We start from the raw sequence: 20,387 nt of genomic DNA, 5'->3' as shown, positions 1-20,387 counted from the left end.
ATGTGCTCATTACCAATCAGCACCTGAGTTATAATGGTTGCAGTAAAATCCTCTTGGCACATTTGTTTTTTTATTAATAGCAGGGTATTTTCTTTACATTTTGTTTTCATGGGTAGTGGGGTCAAGCTCTACAGCATTGTAGTATATATGGACACTGATAATAACATAAAAAATGTAGACCTAGAGGGGATTAAACCAGTGTATTGTGTAAGTATATCTGTGTCACCGCTGAGTTGGGCACAGGGTGAGCCGCATGATGACTCTCCCTGGTGCTGCAAAACTCCCTGGTGACGTTAAATACTATTCCTCCTCCGAGTTATAGCAATTCAGAAGGAGGTGTAATTTAGGGTTTGGCATCCGCTGGTGCCCTGAATTACCCTCATGCTCCCCAAGCAGTATTACATTACTGCTATGGGGCCCCTAGTTTTGGTGTTTGGTACTGAGCACCATGCACTGAAACAACCTGCTTCGAGTGTACTTTCTTGTGTCATGGTTTGGTAGACTTTCCCTTACTACCTGTTCCAGTAAAGAGAACGTTTATGACAAAGTCACAGCAGTGAAAGTCAAAGCAGTGACAACTAAATAGTTGTAGCATTCTGAAAGGACTATTGTAGCAAAAATCTTAAAATTTAAAATATATGTAAACATATACAGATAGAAAGTACATTTCTTCCAGAGTAAAATGAGCCATAAATGAATTTTCTCCTATGTCTCTGTCACTTGCAGTAAGTAGTAGAAATCTGACGGAACCCACAGGTTTTGGACTAGCCAATCTCCTCATGGGGTATTCTCAGGGTTTTCTTTATTTTCAAAAGCACTTAGTAAATGTCAGTTACTCCGTCCAACTGCCAAATAAAGTGTGCAGCGAGTACATGGAGGCTGGCCAGCATCTTTGTATACATTTTTTTCAGGGAATGCGGAATGCCATGCTGAGAATACACTATGGAGAGATAGTCAGTAATGTCAGATTTCTACTACCTACTGTAAGTGACATAGGAGAAAAGTAATTTATGGCTCCTTTTATTCTGGAAGAAACATGCTACTTACTTATATATGTTTAAATGTACTTTAAATTGTAAGATATTTGCAACGGTGGTCCTTGAAAGATTAGGATGTCTATGTTTTTGTTACCACATAAAATAATTTCTTAAATCCTGTTGTCCTAGTGCCTATGTAACTATTACTTACAAAACTAGTGCCTATGTAACTAAGAACTAAAAGTAGTACACATATTAAATTATTAATTTTCACTTTGTGTCTAGATGTGTTTGACTATGTACAGTTTGTGCGTTATACATTGGTATATGGTTATTTTAAACATTTAAAGAGACACTGAAGCGGAAAAAAATATATATGATATAATGAATTGGTTGTGTACTAGAAGATTAGCAGCAAAGAAAATATTCTCATATTTTTATTTTCAGGTATATAGTGTTTTTTCTACCATTGCATCATTCTATAATATGTGCAGATTACACAACACTCAGCATTCAAAGTGATTCTTTCAGAGCAGTCTGTGAACTAATGACCTCTCCTCTGGCAGAGAAAAAGTAAACAGTTTAATAACAGTTAAGATAATAAAAGTCAGAAAACATCCCTCTCCACGACTTTGAAAAGTCGTAGAGCTTAATGGCATTTTTGCATAGAGATAACAACTGGAGTTTCTTACCTCTTCCTGTACTGGAAACAATTAGACTGATGTATCTGATCTTAATGTTTTATTTCTTAGCTGTACTACACATACAAATCATAATATCATAATTTTTTTTCGCTTCAGTGTCTCTTTAAAGCAACAACAAGGAACGATAATGAGAAATTACATCTGAGAGAATTTTTACCTCTAACAGTATTTTCTTCCCATCTCTGTATGTTTTTATATTTGTTATATTCCTTGCTGGTAAGAAGATTCTGTCTCTACTCCAGAATATTGATGATGCTGGATTTGAAATCACATCACAGCTGATATTAATTGGATTGTTTTCCCAAGAGTAGTAGATAGTTTGATTTGAAATAAACTTAGGTGCATCTGGAAGAAAACAAATGGAATTTCTGATGAATGTAAAAATAAATTATATTTGCCTGGGCATAGTTACCGTTCTTATGTTACAATTGCAGAAATTTCATTACAGGCTTTCATTACATTCATACTGTCTTCGAACCTAAAATATTAATGCACACATGCTCAGGATTCAGTAAAAGAATTATTTAAAGGACAAAAGATAAAACATGCAATAAAGAAAAAAAAAACATGCTTTTATATCAATGTTTATAGGAAACATTCTTAAATTAATAAAATTCTCTTGCCTTTCCATTAATCACATTTAAAGTAATACAATTATCAATTACTGCTTCAGAGAATGCCTAGATAAGTCATGGAGAGTCAGAAGGATTTTATAACACCCCCTCCCCCATGAAAACTAAAAATAATTTGGCCTTCTTAAACCAAAAGGTATTTGCAAATATTTTGCTTTGCATCAAAGATAAAATAAAAATATAACTGAGAGCCCAATATAGTGTAGTATTGTACCATAAAAGGTATATATAGGTAAATGAGTATAATACTTACAAACATAGGTTGCTATTTAAGCAGCCACTATAGATGCATATGGGGAAAACAAACCTGTCCCCATTCAGGTTATGCTTAAAAACAAGAAGAGAATCGAGAGCCCAATATGGTGCAGTATTGTCAGGTAAAATGAAGAGTTCAATACAATTTTATGTATATATACTCACAAACATGGGTTACCCATAGGCAACCACTTTAAATGCAGGTGGGGAGCATTAGGACCTCACCCCACTCAGGTTAAGAAGTCGTTCTCTGTAGATAGTAGATGGGGATGCACCCCTCCACCCAGGGTGGACTAGAAGATCAGCAAAAGCTCGGTATACAGAGGCACCAGAGTAGAGTAAAATGTTTTAAAAACCGTTTAAAAGCAGAGGGGGATGTTAGGGTGGACTTACCTCCCTCTTACAAAAAAAGAAAACTCACTCGAGTCTCGATAAAACAGAATTGACAAATAATTTATTCAACTCCACAAATGCAACACGTTTCGCGGGCGTGACCCCGCTTCCTCAGGCAAAAATGGGAGCACAACTCAGTGGGTCAAGCAGTAGGTTTGAGCGCCAAAAAAAGAAAACTCACTCGAGTCTCGATAAAACAGAATTGACAAATAATTTATTCAACTCCACAAATGCAACACGTTTCGCGGGCGTGACCCCGCTTCCTCAGGCAAAAATGGGAGCACAACTCAGTGGGTCAAGCAGTAGGTTTGAGCGCCAGAGGCGCTCAAACCTACTGCTTGACCCACTGAGTTGTGCTCCCATTTTTGCCTGAGGAAGCGGGGTCACGCCCGCGAAACGTGTTGCATTTGTGGAGTTGAATAAATTATTTGTCAATTCTGTTTTATCGAGACTCGAGTGAGTTTTCTTTTTTTGTAAGAGGGAGGTAAGTCCACCCTAACATCCCCCTCTGCTTTTAAACGTTTTTTAAAACGTTTTACTCTACTCTGGTGCCTCTGTATACCGAGCTTTTGCTGACCATTCAGGTTAAGAAGTCGCTCTCCATAGAGATAGGAAAAAAGGGCAGACACCACTCCCCCACCAAGAGTACAAATTAAATGTTAATCTTTTGCTGAGTATCCCAGTGCATGTCTTCTGTAGGGAGTTCCACCAATTACCCCCCCCCCCTTTTTTAAATATTTTATTGTATTTTGACGCCTTTGTATTCTATTCAGTGTTGCTTTACATATACTATTATTTGTCATAAGGAAAGTAATCTGTTCAGTTACAGTTGAATTTTTATTTGATATCAGTTATTCCTTACTCTTGGGGGGGGGGGGGGGGGGCTGTATATACTGATGTTTGTGTTCCAACAGAGAGATTGTCTGATTTGTTGCTGTTTCTGGTGGCCCCATAGGAAATACAAAATACATGCTAAATACAATGACACTGACTCCCCGGTGATGTTAAATAACAACAAACAAACACAGAACATTTATATCGCGCTGTTCTCCTTGCGACTCAAAGCGCCAGAGCTGCAGCCACTAGGATGCACTCTATAGGCAGAAGCAGTGTTAGAGAGACTTGCCTAAGGTCTCCTACTGAATAGGTGCTGACTTACTGAACAGGCAGAGCCAAGATTCAAACCCAGGTCTCCTGTGTCAGAGGCCGCGCCCTTAACCATTACATTATCCAGCCACCTGGATAAAAAACATTTCTCCCCCCCCCCAGAGTTGTAGCAATTTGGAAGGAGATGTAATTCAGCATCCAGCAAAAGCTAGAGCCACGAATTACCCTTATGTGGCCGGCTGTTTTACATTACTGCTATGGGGCCCCTAGTTTTGGTGCTCGACACTGAGCGCAAGGTGCCGAAACAACCTATTTCGAGCGTACTGTTGCTTGTGTCATGGTCTGGTAGACTTTATCTTACTCCCTGTTCTAATGAAGAGAATCTTTATAACAAAGTCACAGCAGGGAAAGTATAATAAAACCCATTTGCTCAAAATATTTCCTGCTATATACAAAGTAAAAAAAAATGGTTTAGTTGAAATTGAACCTTACTAAGGCAATGGTAATGGGGCAGACACATTTAATTATTCTTATTGATTTATGATACAGACAATAATATACATCAAATATAGACACTGGTACAAAATACAGAACTGGTGGTCACAATGACAGATGTAACATGGTGAATAAAATGTAAAGTGCAAGCTATGAAATGAACAACAAAATACAAGACACAAAAGGGTCAGAGAGCCCTGCCCTTGCGAGCTTACAATCTAAGGTTTTTTTGTATAGGAGGATCTGTTTGAGTGATGAAACCACAATGCAATTCTTGAGTTCAAAAATTCAAAATCACACTTTATTGTATCAAAAAGATTATCAAAAGGTAAAAACTTTTGTATTTGTCAATAAAAATTCTTCATAACATGAATGTAGAAAATTATTCCATTTTGACAGATAGTAGACACAATATGCTTTGTTTGATGAACAGTACATTTCAGGCAACAACACTAGTCCATTTCGGGTTGATAACCCTTCATCAGGCCTTTACAAAGCAACAAATATATCTTTAAAGTACAGCATACATAGTCCATGAGTCTAGAAAAACGTTGTGGCATCTGTCCCCACCTTACTGATGGCTGGCAAGTAATTCCTCAGCTGCAAACACAGTGTGATACAATAAAGTGTGATTTTGAATTTTTGAACTCAAGAATTGCATTGTGGTTTCATTACTCAAACAGATCCTCCTATTAAAAAGCCAGTAAGCCAGCACCTGTTTAGTAGGAGACCTTAGGCAAGTCTCCTTAACACTGCTACTGCCTATAGAGCGTGTCCTAGTGGCTGCAGCTCTGGCGCTTTGAGTCCGCCAGGAGAAAAGCGCAATATAAATGTTATTTGTCTTGTCTTGTCTAGTCTAAAAAAACCTGGTGTTGCTTTGAGCGTGGTGGCTTGCTCAAGTGTGGATCTTTCTAATATCTCCTTCATGTTGAGGGTCTTTTTTTCATGACTCTCTCCCAATAAATACTGAAATAGCTTACAGTCTAAAGCAATATCTCCACTTGAGAGCATCAGCCCAGCCCAAGTGTTCTAAAACCCTCACTTTATATACGTATGTTTGCGCTCAGCTAGTTATGACCCACTTGTCTTGATAGGTCTTGTTTGGTCTTGATTAATGTTCTTGTTTGCCTAATCATACAGTGACTGCATTCCTAAAGGGAAGTATCTATTTTTGAATATAAGGAAGCTAAAAGTAAATGGGCTAAGGACACATTGAGCACTGTCTGAATTGGAGCAGCTCTTGTAATAGTATATTAAAGAGGAGCTGTTAGGTATAGGGTCTCAGAGAAAATAAACACATATATCAGTAGCTAAAGATTGGCTGTACTTACATTACATATGCATTTCACTGTCCACGTTTGGATTTCACAGAATTTGTATATAGTATATGCAGAGAATGATGCTCCTGACAGCTCATGGCAGGTTCCATGTTTGTGAAGCCAAATGTGTCGTCATGTCCTGCCTGCTTCTGATCACAGAACAGCTCATACTGAATAACACTAGTTTGCAGTGAATATTAATGAGCCATGTGGCTAGGAACAATAGCGGACTCCTGCAGTGTACGCTGCCCCGAGATTTATCTGTGCTGTGGCTGGACTGAGTTTTAGAAGCTGCTGAAACTTGATCCCGTCTTCTCCTTAGCAGCCGAGGGGAGGGCCCCAGAATGCTTTGCAGTATGTTATGCGGCTTGCGTCCAGCTTAGCTCTAAGCTTTGCTGATAAGCATACATCAAAGGTAAGAGAGATCTTTATCTTCAGTAATGTCTTTTTGGCTTCCTTCTAAACTGTTTAACACAGGAGACTAGAGGTTTAAATTAGCTTCTGCAGCCTGACAGTTACTCTTTAAGGCCTTGATTCACTAACTGGCACTAAGCCGGTTAGTGTGCCTTATCACTTAGTGGGCACAAACTACAGCGCTAACCTTGTCTGGGGTTAGTGTGCCTTATCTGAGGTTAGTGTGCCTTATCTGAGGTTAGTGTGCCTTATCTGAGTTAGTGTGCCTTATCTGAAGTTAGTGTACCTTATCTGAACTTAGTGCCCCTTAAGTAGCTTTGTGCACACTAAAAGATGCACAAAGCTACATCGCGCTACATCTAACCTCAGATAAGGCACACTAACCTCAGATAAGGCACACAAACCGGCTTAGCGCCGGTTAGTGAATCAAGCCCTAAATAGTTAAGTTTTGTACTGTGTTAATCCCCATACACAAGCTCAACAGTGGTATTTTATGCAGCACAATTAGCAAACAACTTTTGTTGTGAAACAAGTTGAAACAACCAAAAAAAAAGTTGTTTGCTATTGTTCAAAAACCTGATAAGACTGTTAAGATGTCAATCCAACAGTTGGATTGAAGTCTTATCAGTTGTTTAACCAATAGCAAACAACATTTTTTTGGTTGTTTCAACTTGTTTCACAACAATAGTTGTTTGATAATTGTGCTGCATAACAGACCACTGTTGAGCGTGTGTATGGGGCTTTAGCCTTAAAGAGAACCCGAGGTGTGTTTAAAGAATTTTATCTGCATACAGAGGCTGGATCTGCCTATACAGCCCAGCCTCTGTTGCTATCCCAAACCCCCCTAAGGTCCCCCTGCACTCTGAAATCAGACATAAATCACAGCCATGCTGTGAGGCTGTGTTTACATCTGTAGTGTCAGTCTCGGCTGCTCCCCCGCCTCTTGCATAGATCCGGTCCCTGCCCCCGTCCCTTCCCTCCAATCAGCAGGGAGGGAAGGGATGCAGGCGGGGACTGGAGTTCTGCAGGAGGCGGGGAGAGCAGCAGACTGACACTATAGAGATAAACACAGCCAGCTCTGACAAGCTGTTTGTCAGCAGCATGACTGTGATTTATGGAGGGATTGCACAGTGCAGGGGAACCTTAGGGGGGTTTGGGATAGCAACAGAGGCTGGGCTGTATAGGCAGATCCAGCCTCTGTATGCAGATAACATTCTTCAAACCCACCTCGGGTTCTCTTTAAGTTCAATCAGAATGTTTGGATGACAGTTTATTGGGTAACTTTAAAAGATTTAAAGATTAAGTTTCCAGTTTAGAAGCACATCCAGACTCTTTCATCCTGTGTTCTGAGCCTAATGATAATCTCAATTTATATAAATTTGGACAGCAGAAGGAGGCCCGGAGATATTTACCACTAATATAAATCAATGCTTTTTAAAGTATTAAATATGACTGAACATCAAAAAGGCTTAGCCTTTGCTAATCACTAAAATGTTATTTACAGCATGTAGATAAAACCGAAAAAACGTTCCTATCCTATCGATCTATCTATCTATCTAACTATCTATCTATTGGTTCAATTCACTATAACAAATAGCGTGCCTTATCAGAGTTAACATGCCTTATCAATGTTAACATGCCTTATCAGCGTTAACATGCCTTAATAGCGTTAACATGCCTTATTAGAGAAGCATAGCGAGTGCTACAAACGTACACCTGCTATTTGGCAATTACGAGAGCTCCAATCGTCCTGCCCTGAGCCCCTGCAGGTCCAATCACTTTAAAGGACATTACACTTTGATAAGGCACTTTAACTGTGATAAGGCAGGTTAATTCTGATAAGAATTTGTCTGTCTAACAACAATGAAACTATCTACCTATCTATCTGCAATTATACTATCTATCTATCTATCTAAGCAACCCCAGAGCATGATGCTGCCACCACCATGTTTGACAGTGGGGATGGTCTGTTCTGAGTGATGTGCAGTGTTAAGTTTTCTGCCACACATAGCGTTTTGCATTTTGGCCAAAAAGTTCCATTATGGTCTCATCCGACCAGAGCACCTTCTTCCACATGTTTGCTGTGTCCTCCACATGGCATGTGGCAAACTGCAAATGGGACTTCTTATGCTTTTCTGTTAACAATGGCTTTATTCTTGTCACTCTTCCATAAGAGCCAACTTTGTGCAGTGCACGACTAATAGTTGTCCTATGGACAGATTCCCCCATCTGAGCTGTAGATCTCTGCAGCTCGTCTAGAGTCACCATGGGCCTCTTGACTGCATTTCTGATCAGCGCTCTCCTTGTTCGGCCTGTGAGTTTAGGTATACGGCCTTGTCTTGGTAGGTTTACATTTGTGCCATACTTCTTCCATTTTTGAATGATCCATTTTTGAATGATCGCTTGAACAGTGCTCTGTGGGATGTTCAAGGCTTTGGAAATCGTTTTGTAGCTTAAACCTGCTTTAAATTTCTCAATAACTTTATCCCTGACCTGTCTGGTGTGTTCTTTGGACTTCATGGTGTTGTTGCTCCCAATATTCTTTTAGACAACCTCTGAGGCCATCACAGAGCAGCTATATTTGTACTGACATTAGATTACACACAGGTGCACTCTATTTAGTCATTAGCACTCATCAGGCAATGTCTATGGGCAACTGACTGCACTCAGACCAAAGGGAGCTGAATAATTACGCACACTCCACTTTGCAGTTATTGATTTGTAAAAAAATGTTTGGAACCATGTATGATTTTCGTTTCAATTTTCTCGTGTACACCACTTTGTATTGGTCTTTCATGTGGAACTCCAATAAAATTGATTCATGTTTGTGGCAGTAATGTGACAAAATGTGGAAAACTTCAAGGGGGTCGAATACTTTTTCAAGCCACTGTAGCTAATCAACTGCCCACCACCACCAAGATTGGAGGTAAGTAAGTGAAGCCAAAAAGCCACATTTTCCCAGCAAATATAGACATTTTGGGGTCAGCAAGGCCCAAATTTCAGCAGCCATATTCAGATCAAAGTTACCAGTGACCCAAATTTGAACAACAACCCTAGGTATTAACAACTACAATTGGTACAATTGACTTCAATGCAGATCGTTCTGAAAGCTTGCCTGCAAGTTTGCAAAAATGTAAAAGCCATTTTTTTAAGTGAAATATGTGGCAATTCCATAGAAAATTCACAGTGAGATTGAATTTAAAAATGTTCCTACTCTGACCTAATTACAACATTAATATGAATAAAAAACATGATCCAATCATATTTTTGATGTCCTCCTGTATGTTCTGAAAGACAGATTAGCCAAAAAGACCTTTGTGCCTCCTTGTGATGCCCAAACGGAAAGAAAGAAGGAAAGAAAGAAAGAAAGAAAGAAAGAAAGAAAGAAAGAAAGAAAGAAAGAAAGAAAGAAAGAAAGAAAGAAAGAAAGAAAACTTACATTCAACATTTAGATACATGCTCTTCTGATGACCCCCGATTCTGCTTGCTGCTTCACAGTCATATCTTGCTGCATCAGACAACATCACATTTTTAATGTGTAAGGTAGATTTCCCATGATGTCCTGAACTTTCTATTCGTTCATCTTGACTCTGTTGATATTACATATAAAAAATACACGGTTTGCTCAAAATACTATAAAGTTCTGAATCAGCCACGACAATGTATGCAACAAATATCACATAACCAATCTTGCACAAAAGTCAATCAGTGAATCCCTCTCTAGAAATAACTGCTGTGCTGCATTTGTGCTATGTGGTAAACTGTTACATGGATATAATAACTCTGTTGATCTATTTGAACCTTATTTTACTGAGGCATGACATCTTTTAAGAACCAGACCAAAGTGTGTGTGTGTGCGTGCGTGCGTGCGTGCGTGTGTGTGTGTGTGTCTGTGTGTGTGTGTACTTCTTACTAGCAATTGTTAAAGCATACCTGAAGTGACATTTTACATGATGAGAATGATGAGATAAACATAGGTACATGTAGTACTAGCTCTACTTATAAATTGTTTGTAGTCTCTTTCTGTTTTCAAGTACAGCAAGTGTTAAAAAACCGCGCAGGTGAGCTTGTCAAATAGCTTGTCAATTGCCCCCTTCATTCCCTTTTTTTACCTTTGGACATAAGCTGTACATTTCTACACCAAAATGTAATCAGAGAATGGGTGCAAAGACAGTAAAAAAAGATGTGTAAAGGTCTAAAGTCTAATTCTACTTAATTTCAAAACAAAGAGATAACATTTCTTCGGAGAAAAGGTTCCAAACTTATTGAAGCATTTGTAACATGTTGCTTGTTTGGACTTAAAATGAATTTTACAATGGCAACTGTTGGTGTTGATATTTACTTTGACTTGCTGATGAGTAACGATGATCGTAACGTACTAATTTCGCTTATGTGAAATTTCATGTAAAATTTCACTATTACACATAATTCACATTTCAAAGTTGAATTGATTTTTCATAATCCATTGAAACATTTTGCAAAATTTGTTATTAAGCACTTAAGTCAGAGGTATTGATTTCAACAAAAATGTTGCATGATTTTACATATTTAGAAGTAATTGCAAAATTACTGATTATAATTATAGAAGGGGTGTGATGGTTCTTGTAAGCAACAAGAGCTCCTAAACGAGGAGTAGAGAGAGACCAGGAGCCCAATCGTGCAATATGTTAGGTATAAGGGGAAGAAAGTATTTATGATGATATACTCACAAAGGTGGGTTGCAGTTCCAGCAACCACTTTACAAGCAGAAAATTCACCATCTCAGTGCTCCAGATCCTGCCAGTTACTGGACGGTCACTCTCCTGTGATTCAATACACTTTCCAGAAAACTTTAAAGCTATTACCTCCAAAGGAGGTCTGACTGATAGAAGGGTAGGGTGGAGGCATTCTAAATATATGGGTGTTAAAACTTTAAAACATAACATGTAAACGAGAGGTAATTGCTTACCTCTTCAAAGGGTACAGACCGCAGTTAAATTGGAAAAACATTTATTTAAAAAATTGACAACACGTTTCGAACTGGTGTCTATATCTTTTGGAGTGGTGATTACCTCCCATTTAAACTCTTAACTTACACTTTATGTTTTAACATTCTAACATCCATATATTTTGGTTGCCTCCACCCCAACCTTCCATCTGATTATAATTATGTTTATGAGTGAAATGTATTACACATTTGCTGGAAATGTTGCATTACAATTTTGCAGCCCCTTCGTCAGTAGCCATAAAAAGTGTAAAAAAAAACCCTCACCTTGTCTCCATCATAAAAAGTCCTCCCATCACTTGCTCTCTTCCATGTAATTTCAGGGATAGGCTCTCCTTCTGCTTCACATGTCAAAGTCACATGGCCATTTTCAACTGTTGTCTCATTCTGCAGTTGTATAATATGAGGCTGCACTGTTAATAAAATTAATTAAATTACTGCTAAAATTATTTAACAGTATGAAATAACAACAAGGCATACAGGTTGTTAAGCAATCTCATATGCTAATTTACACAGTTTGCTTAATTTACAGGTTATAATAATACAACACAAATTGAATAAATACAGCTCATGCAGTGCAGTTGCTACTCAATATGTTTCTATAATTTAAAAAAAGTATTTAAACAATTAGTGACTGCTGTAAAATGAAAATATTATGATTATTTCACAATATCTATTCAAATTAAACAATGTTAAGGTATACCTTTAATTTTTTCTTCACGTGTAGGTACTGTTGTTTTTTAATTTCACCCAACAAATACATTATTCACATATACTTATGTAAAATAGTAATTATGGCTAATGCTAAACAATAAGTGGAAGATCTCTTCTTTGAAAGTATGATGGGTGGATAAAAACAATCAGCACCACCTGCAGAACTAATAGTATAGCAGAAGGTCTCATACTGGCAAATATTCGATCCAAATGTTAGCATAACCCATTAAAGTCACCTAGGGCCAGATGCAGTACACTGCATAAAGTTGCAGTGCAGAGGGCCCATATGGCAATTTACCCTTACTACCACCGGTGGAGCATCCCCCATAAACTTATTAGTGCCACGGGTATTACTGCGGTAACGTGCATGTTGCTATGGTAACGCACATTACACCATGTGTTCCCGTAGCAATGTGCACACTAGCACAGTAATCCCTGTAGTGTTTACAGGTTAATGGGTAGTTTTGTAAAATTGCTGTGCACTTTCTGCACATATTTATGTGGTGTGGTTTACTGTATATGGCCCCTATTTGTATAAATTCACCATTGTTTAGGTTAAAAAAAAGATGTGTTCATTACATCAGCCTGATGATCCTCACCATCTCAATCCAGAGGATTCAAAAGTCATATAGACAGAGACTATCTCCCTAACCAGATTAAGGTATAGAATTTCCATACCTAGCAATCATAACTGTGGATGCCCTTCAAAGTAAGGAACCTTTTAAAGGGACAAAGGAAGTCCCTTTTAAATACAAGTTAAGAATCTCTACTTCATGTGATTCCACATCTTAACCAACCTTACTGTGAATAATATGTTTCTAAACAAATAGTAAAATATCTTTAAATACAGACCTCCGTGACTTTACAAGTATTAACATTAAATGTATGCTGTCATTTGCCTGTCTGTATAGCCATGCTGTCATGATTCTTTTTTGGTATGTCATAATTACTATCCTGCATACTGTTCATAAGTCAATATAATTTTGTAACGTCTGCAAATATGGCAACATTACTTTGCATTCCATGTAAGAGAAATGGACCCAGTACTGACACTTGTGGCACCCCACTGCTAAAAGTTTCTCATGTTGACTATAATCCATTAATCAGCTTGTGCACCAGGTTATTGTGCGTAACATTGTCAAAAGCTTTTGCAAAGCCCAAGTATATAATGTCTGTTTGCTTTTACAATATCTACATTTGTATTCACATTTAATAAAAGTTGAACATTTTAGTCAGATTAACCCTGTTTTAAGTAAACTCATGTTGATAATGGGACGTGTTTCTTAAAGTGAATCCGAGATGAAAAACTAACTATAACAAGTAACTTGCCTATATATCTTATCTAAAGTTTACACAGCAAATCTAGCTGCAAACAGCTTCAACATTAGATGATTAGTTCTTCCTAGGACACAATAACAGCAGCCATCATTACACATTGATCATTACACACAGGCAAGCTGCTCTGCATCTCTAGCACTCAGACTGTGAAAACTTCACTCCCTTCTCCTCCTCTCTCCTCCACTCTGCCTCTGAAATCTCTGGCTAGTAACACCTCCTCCTCCTGCCCAGACCGAGCTCCCATAAGCCCTTGCTACATGGGTCTCAGTATGCCTAGGCCCTAGAGGAGCTGTGGGTGAGGCTTGTTTAGTTTATAGGGAATTAGGGTATTAAAACCATAAAAAAGGTATTTGGCTTGAGGAATGCCCTATAAACTATATATAAGGAACACAATTATGCAATGAGTAAAAGTTTATCTCGGATCCACTTTAAATACTATATAATGTTGTGTATCATTCCTTACTATACCTTCAAACAATGCATCAAAGGAAAACATTAGCTGTATGCCAATTGTATAGGCCTGACCATCTTGAAACTTAGTCAGCAAAAATGAGATAAATACCTAAGCCCTTCCTTTCACACCTAAGGACAGCTGCCATCTGGTCCATGTATCTTTACTGGTTTTATTTAAACACAATAGGCAATTTATGTTAAAGGTGGTATAGTGGGATAAAACTTCACATCTATATTTTGAGAGAAAGAAGTTGTAAACAGCATTTAAAATACCAGCTCTAGTTTGGTCTTCCGCAATTCTATGCCTTTTATATGTAATACTTATAATTTACACCAATCAACATGCGTTTTAAAAAGTATTTTTTGCTTGGTTTGGCTTTAAACTGCCCAGTTGATTTAATTTAAATTGTTTTCACACGGTCATTTATGAGCTAGGAATATGCCTACAAAATTCAGATGCAGATGGAGGAACAAATGTCCATCATGTAGATATCAAATACCAGTAGTCAAGGACCTTTTGCAGGTGTACGTGTTATAACACCACTGGAGAGCTGGGTGCAGGGTGTTAAATTCTATTCCTCCTCTGAGTCACAGTAGATTACTGAAACCCCGAAATACCATTGCGTGGGGTGTGCACTATAGCATTTGATCTGTAGCTTCGCCCAGCATCGGTGTGCAATCTGCTTTTTATAGAAAGCCAGAACTCTACTTTCGACCTTTTTGTGGAACTGTAGGTTTCAGACAGTGCAAGTTTAGGCTCTACAAATTTACAACTTTATGTCAGCTAATGATAGGTTGGCTAGCAAAAAGTAAGGTCTGTCTAGGGATGGTTGAAATGCCATTTTCCGATGCCGTGAAAATTCCAATTACTGAAAATGCTGATTGCTGATACTGTGGATTTCTGTAAAGGTTTTTTTTGCCATTGTTGTTAATTACATTATGCAATTTTTTGTTTTATTTTTTTAAGTTGTTTTTGTGAAAAATCCACTGTCTAGTTCATTTGACAAAGGGTTCTCTAAATCTCCAAAACTGGTTTGTAATGTATTGGCATTAGAGATAGCCCTGCTTAGGAGAACTCATGGAGAAGCACATGATCAGTTTGTTCAGCTGATAGATTTGTAAGGTTCTGATTTGCTGGTCCTGATCATGCGTTAAACCAGGAAGTCATCACTGCAAATCAGGACCTTCCAAATCTATCAGCTGAGAATGGCCATCCCTAATTTGCATACTAATAGTTTTGTGAATATATACACATAAACATATATATAACTTCATGTTCCCGACTAAGCACAGCTAGCTGTATCCTGCAAGAATTGACAGGTGCCTTTCTTAATCCCCTGACCATTCTTGTGTTCCTGTTGACTACAAGGCTAGAAGATGCTTCTTCCCCAGTGACTGCTTACAGGCTGAGTGCGAAGCTTCATTTTCTTGTATTGCTTTCTCTTCAACAGAATTATTACACTGTACACTGTATAGAGAGTCGAGATATAGAACACGACAATCCTCGAGCTTGGGTTATAAGCTTGTAAGTCCTCAGTGATCTCCTGAATGATCTAAAATGACATTTTATATACCAAATGTGCTGTGAGCATTAATGCATTCCTCAAATGAGTGCTTGTGAGGTAGAATCTGTGTCAAAATATTTTATCTTTATCAGTTTGTCAGTATTTTAACTTAACAGCCCAGCTGCTGTGCTGTACAATAGGATGCAGCTGCATCTGACATTATTTTTGTGTTGCTTCGCCCGTGGTCCCAGTTTTCCATCATCTCCCTAAAATACACAAGTTGGGCGCTTCTCCTGAGGGCAGACCGATTGTTGCGGGCATTGGCTCTCTGGGGGAGCGCCTTAGTGATTGGGTGGATTCCATGCTACAACCCCTGGTCAGAAGGTTACCGGGATATCTCAAAGACTCCAAACATCTGCTGGCCAGCATGGAGAGTTTCAGTTGGGAGGCCAACCATAGCTGGCTCACTATTGATGTTAGAGCCTTGTACTCATGCATTCCCCATCATTTGGCATTGACTGCCCTTCAGTACCATCTTGCTAGATACTCTAGTTACTCCTCTGACCTCCGTGTTTTCATCTGTGCTGCTACCGAATATCTCCTGACCCGCAATTATTTCATGTTCGATGGTGTTTTCTACCTCCAGAGGTGTGGGGCCTCCATGGGGGCCAAGTTCTCGCCCTCATTAGCCAACCTTTACATGGGTTGGTGGGAGGAGTTCCACATCTTTGGGGGTGGGGGGCGCCATCTTGAGCAGGTTGCGTGGTACGGGAGATTCATAGATGATATCCTGGTGGTTTGGAGGGGTGACCCGGGTCTAGTAGAGACTTTTATGGCTCATCTTAATGACAACCAGTGCAATTTACAGTTCACCCACCTGTGGCATTCCACATCGATAGATTATTTGGACTTGACCCTGGTGGGCAACCCGACTCTGGGCACCGTCCATACAAAGACGTATAGAAAGTCCTGTGCGGGCAACTCCACGTTGCAGGCAACCAGTTGCCACCCCACACATACCATCCGGGCAATCCCGGTGGGCGAATATATTAGGGCGCGCCGGAATTGCTCGGATGATCTGGCCACCAAACGTGAGTTTGAAGTAGTGGAAAAGCGCCTCTTGGACAGAGGGTACCCTAGGTGGACCATTGAGAGGGGCAAACAGCAGGCGGCTTCAATGTGTAGAGACCATCTGATTAGGGCCAATACAATTGGCCGGGACCCTGATGGGAGGCCTGCATTCGTCACCACCTACAGTTCTGAATTTCAGGATGTTAAGCGCATCATCAATAAATATTTACCAATATTGGAGGGTGATGACGAGTTGCGGCCTTTTGTCCAGGAGGGCGTCGGCTTTGTAAGTAGACGTGCCCCTACCCTTGGCAGCTTGCTGTCCCCAACGTTTTTTAGTTCACAGACTGACTCCTCTACATGGCTATCGGTCAAGGGATCATATAGGTGTGCGACCCCGACTTGTAATTATTGCACGCTACACACTAGGACTAAGTTTGTTGAGTCTCTGTCTAATGGTTTCAGATCTACTATAAAGCACTTCATTAACTGTAACTCTAGAAATGTTATCTATTTAGTTACATGTCGGATTTGCTCTCTCCAATATGTAGGGTGTACCACCAGGTCACTCAGGGCTAGAATTTCTGAGCATTTTCTGGGTGCCAATTGGTCTACCCAAAACATCTCCAACGTTGCTAGACACTATCGCACCATACATGGTGGTGACATGTCGGGTTTTTCTTTCCAGGGCATAGAGAAGGTTACCTTGCCCAAGAGGGGAGGAGACCTAGATGCTATGATACGAAAGAGGGAGGCACTCTGGATTTTTCATCTTGGGACTAGATCACCTAAGGGACTGAATGCCAGGTGGGACTTGGCTCTGGTTACGGGATAATTGGATTAACATGACCATTTATTTTAACGATTTTCTCTGCATGGGCTGTGATCCCATTATCATATTTTGTCATATGTTATGTGTACATTTCATTGAACCTTACAAATTATGTCTGTGAGCTATATCTGTTAATATACTCCTCACGTATGTTATTCTGCTCCTTTTTTTTAATTATGTGTGGTTTTTAATATGCATGTCTATCATGGGGTATGTGCAGTGTTACGTGGGATTGGACATCTAGGCTCTTCCTTTTTTCCCGCCTATTGGTGGGATGGCCCTGTCCCGCCTCTCACTGCTCCACCCCCCTTTCTCTTTTTAAACCTCACCTGTTAAGCTGTCAAACAACTATGATTAAGGACCTGGTGTCCGAAACATGTTAGTGGAATGATTTCTGATTGTATGGATACGTCCTGAATAAACTATTATTCTGAATTTTTGATATTGGAGACAATTGTGCGGACCTCCCTTTTTTGATCTGCACATATTGGGCACGGCTGCCTGTGTTCCTGCACTGTCCTCCATAGTGCGGTCGAGCGGTATTTTCCAACTGTTTTCCAGATTTAATTTAAATTGTTTTCACACGGTCATTTATGAGCTAGGAATATGCCTACAAAATTCAGATGCAGATGGAGGAACAAATGTCCATCATGTAGATATCAAATACCAGTAGTCAAGGACCTTTTGCAGGTGTACGTGTTATAACACCACTGGAGAGCTGGGTGCAGGGTGTTAAATTCTATTCCTCCTCTGAGTCACAGTAGATTACTGAAACCCCGAAATACCATTGTGTGGGGTGTGCACTATAGCATTTGATCTGTAGCTTCGCCCAGCATCGGTGTGCAATCTGCTTTTTATAGAAAGCCAGAACTCTACTTTCGACCTTTTTGTGGAACTGTAGGTTTCAGACAGTGCAAGTTTAGGCTCTACAAATTTACAACTTTATGTCAGCTAATGATAGGTTGGCTAGCAAAAAGTAAGGTCTGTCTAGAGATGGTTGAAATGCCATTTTCCGATGCCGTGAAAATTCCAATTACTGAAAATGCTGATTGCTTATACTGTGGATTTCTGTAAAGGGATTTTTTTTGCCAGTATTGTTAATTAAGTTATGCAATTTTTTGTTTTATTTTTTTTAAGTTGTTTTTGTGAAAACCCCACTGTCTAGTTCATTTGACAAAGGGTTCTCTAAATCTCCAAAACTGGTTTGTAATGTATTGGCATTAGAGATAGCCCTGCTTAGGAGAACTCATGGAGAAGCACATGATCAGTTTGTTCAGCTGATAGATTTGTAAGGTTCTGATTTGCTGGTCCTGATCATGCGTTAAACCAGGAAGTCATCACTGCAAATCAGGACCTTCCAAATCTATCAGCTGAGAATGGCCATCCCTAATTTGCATACTAATAGTTTTGTGAATATATACACATAAACATATATATAACTTCATGTTCCCGACTAAGCACAGCTAGCTGTATCCTGCAAGAATTGACAGGTGCCTTTCTTAATCCCCTGACCATTCTTGTGTTCCTGTTGACTACAAGGCTAGAAGATGCTTCTTCCCCAGTGACTGCTTACAGGCTGAGTGCGAAGCTTCATTTCTTGTATTGCTTTCTCTTCAACAGAATTATTATGCTGTACACTGTATAGAGATATAGAACACCACAATCCTCGAGCTTGGGTTATAAGCTTGTAAGTCCTCAGTGATCTCCTGAATGATCTAAAATGACATTTTATATACCAAATGTGCTGTGAGCATTAATGCATTCCTCAAATGAGTGCTTGTGAGGTAGAATCTGTGTCAAAATATGTTATCTTTATCAGTTTGTCAGTATTTTAACTTAACAGCCCAGCTGCTGTGCTGTACAATAGGATGCAGCTGCATCTGACATTATTTTTTTTTTCAATACGTTTGCACATTTCTTCAATAAAACAACTGAGGTAAAATTGGAAGCTTCCAGGTAGTACCTAAAGATAGTAAGTGTGAGTAAGTGATAAACAGATTGTGAAAAATGAATTCCAGATATGGGAGGAACTTTGAGAGAAGTTTTAAATGAGAGGATGAGAAGAACTATGTATGACTAGAGGGGTGGAAAGGAGAATACTGTTAGTGGAGCTAAGATTGCATGCAGGACAGTATTTGGAGAGAAGTATAGTTACGGTAAGTAGGAGGGGCAAGACTGTAGAGTGCTTTGTCATTAGAGTTAGACTCTTGAATTGTATTGAAATTTAACAAATTAGAGGAGAGGTAGATGATTTGTGACACAGAGTTCATGCTGGACTGGAGTACATATGGCAGGTTTCAGGAGTAGTTGCAGTAAAAGCATGAAATGCACACGAAGTTTGAGATGGCATAAGGTAGATAGTGAGTCAATGAGTGGTTTGAAGAAGATTTGTGAGTCAGTTAATACACTTGGGCAGGGGGCCATAGGGACAGTGACAATTGGAGTGCTGTTTTGCTGCAGTTTTGTCCATGTTAAGCTTCAGAAAGTTTGAGGACATGAAGGAGGAGACAGCATCAAGACAGTCAGGGCAGGGAGCTGTTCATATAGCTAAATCAGGAGCTGAGATGTAGATTTTGGTGTCATCAGCATATACGTGATGCTCAAAGCCAAAAAAGCTGATAAAATGCCCAAAACCAAAGTATGGATTGAAATAAGAAGGGGTGCAAAGACTGAGCCTTGTGGTACCCCAGCAGTTTTTGGACATGAGCAGGGAGTGGTGGCAGAGTGTAGAATTCTTAGGGTCCTGTTTGATGAGATTCCCATATGCCTAAGGCCTCATTCACATAATTTAGCGCAGATGGCTGTGCGATCGGAACGCAACGCGCCCGATCACACGCCATCTGCGCTACTATGCACTGCACTAGAGATCCCATTCATTACAGTGAATGGGATCTGTGCTGCGATTTCTGAAAATGCAGCAGCAGCACGATAGCGCATCACGCTGCTGTGCAGCGCATATGATGGGAACAGTAGAAGGGCTGTCTATGCCCTTCTACCGTTCATGCGTGTCGCACACTATGCGCGTTGACAAAATGCGCACGGCAGCGCGCATAGTCTGAACGAGCCCTTAGACAAAACATAGTTTTTAGAGATATGGTAGAGATCTGGAGGCTGATGCCCACTTAACTAATATTTTCAGCATTGCCTCACTGACCACCTTTGATGATTTAATTAAACCAAGTGGCCCATTAAAA

General features: G+C 39.5%; 1 protein-coding gene across 2 annotated transcripts in view; it reads right to left on the bottom strand.

Moving 5' to 3' along the window:
- The window catches only part of NCAM2 (neural cell adhesion molecule 2), a 447,029-nt gene that overhangs the window by 98,380 nt on the left and 328,262 nt on the right, over positions 1-20,387 (bottom strand). For both annotated transcript variants that reach the window (XM_068270575.1, XM_068270576.1), the window contains exons 8-10: positions 11,548-11,693; positions 9,736-9,886; positions 1,839-2,026 (exon numbers count right to left, since the gene is read on the bottom strand). In XM_068270575.1, coding sequence (XP_068126676.1) covers positions 1,839-2,026; positions 9,736-9,886; positions 11,548-11,693 — 485 coding nt within the window. The remainder of the gene's footprint in view (positions 1-1,838; positions 2,027-9,735; positions 9,887-11,547; positions 11,694-20,387) is intronic.

Source organism: Hyperolius riggenbachi, chromosome 2 (assembly GCF_040937935.1).
Source record: "Hyperolius riggenbachi isolate aHypRig1 chromosome 2, aHypRig1.pri, whole genome shotgun sequence".
NCBI lineage: Eukaryota > Metazoa > Chordata > Amphibia > Anura > Hyperoliidae > Hyperolius > Hyperolius riggenbachi.
This window is presented reverse-complemented; position numbering and strand designations above follow the sequence as displayed.